The sequence below is a fragment of the Cyprinodon variegatus genome, unplaced genomic scaffold, assembly GCF_000732505.1.
Source record: "Cyprinodon variegatus isolate N-32 unplaced genomic scaffold, C_variegatus-1.0 Scaffold1242, whole genome shotgun sequence".
Taxonomy (NCBI): Eukaryota; Metazoa; Chordata; class Actinopteri; order Cyprinodontiformes; family Cyprinodontidae; genus Cyprinodon; species Cyprinodon variegatus.
This window is the reverse complement of record NW_015151695.1, coordinates 25,337-26,749: the sequence shown is the minus strand read 5'-3', so window position 1 is coordinate 26,749 and position 1,413 is coordinate 25,337. Positions and strand designations below refer to the sequence as shown.

General features: G+C 44.0%; 1 protein-coding gene across 5 annotated transcripts in view; it reads right to left on the bottom strand.

Annotated features, from left to right (window-relative positions):
* The window catches only part of birc6 (baculoviral IAP repeat containing 6), a 99,878-nt gene that overhangs the window by 85,882 nt on the left and 12,583 nt on the right, over positions 1 to 1,413 (bottom strand). For all 5 annotated transcript variants that reach the window (XM_015401638.1, XM_015401642.1, XM_015401639.1 and 2 more), the window contains exon 2: positions 517 to 698. In XM_015401638.1, coding sequence (XP_015257124.1) covers positions 517 to 698 — 182 coding nt within the window. The remainder of the gene's footprint in view (positions 1 to 516; positions 699 to 1,413) is intronic.

Here is a 1,413-nt window from a genome sequence, read left to right as displayed (position 1 = left end):
ATATTTTGTGGGCAGGTTTAAACATTTTCAGTTAATTAAGGCGTTAATAAACTGTTTCAGTGGAGTGATCATAGCGCTCTGCATCAGCAGCGCTGCGTCTGTCTCCCTGCCAGCTCCCAGATCACTTCCTTGATTAGTTGATGTGGTGCGTCCAGCAGCAAAAGTTCCAATTTTCCAACTCCAGCATCTGCTTCTAAATCGCGTCAGAAGCTCAGAAGAACACGAGGCGCTGCTCCTGGTGCTCTAAACGCGCTGCGGTACCTTTTGCTGCAGCAAGATGTGCTTCAACCATTGACTTTGTATGTAAACTAGCTGCTTCAGCAGTTTGCCACTTCCAGCTGAATACATTGGAAATAGCAGCGATACATCATAACCATAAAACACTGAAGAAATTGGTTTTGATGGAGGATGAAACTTAAAGGATCCCTAAGCAGAAGTATTGGAGCGACCGGTAACTTACTATAGTTAACCGGTTTATTCTCACTTGAAGCTTTGACTCATGCAGTAGACTCTTACCTCGGTGACCGGCAGCTCCAGCTGAACCGTGTCCTCCGGCTTGGCGACTGGTGGCTGTAGGGCCGTGTCCAGGAGCAGAATGCCGTTCAAGTCCTTCCTGCACCCTACGGCGTAGTCGTCCACAAAAAGCACTTTGTCAACAGCAGGAAAGTACTGGCACCTGACCCGGCCGCCTGGTTTAGCTAGGACATGAAAGAACACCCATCAGTTAGATTAGCACATGCAAACAGAAAGCTCCAGTCCTTTCCTGGAATAATGCAGCCAGGCTTTTTTTTTTTTGGTCACACGCTGAAAAGTTCTGCTATCCTGCATTAGCCAGTTCAACAAACATGTGTTCAGATCATATGTTTGCTATTTTATGAAAGTATGCAGATAGAAAACGGGATTAGTGAGCGGGAAAGACGTGCAGCAGAGGTCACCAGGCTGGGAATCGAACCGCACCGAGGACTAAGCCTCTGCACAGTGAATGCAGAACCGTCGCGCCCATGAGGTCCATCATTAATGATTTTATTAAGAAATGTTTCTTTTGGTTTAAACTGAGAAGTGTGTAACACTTATCAATAGTCATTTCTATCATTCAGATTGAAGAAGGAAGAGAAATATTGGCTTAAAGAATCAACCAAAGAAAAAAACTAAACTAGTCCATGCATCTGCTACCTCAAGGCTGGACTATTGTAATTCTTTACTATCAGGAAGTCGACAAACTGTAGTTAAAAGCCTTCAGCTGATCCAAAATGCTGCAGCCAGAGTTCTGATGAAAATTAAGAGAGATCATATCTCTCCTATCCTGGCTTCTCTTCATTGGCTTCCTGTTAAATCCAGAATAGAATTTAAAATCCTCCTTCTCACATATAAAGCCTTAAATGGCCAAGCTCCATCTTATATCAGAGATCTGAT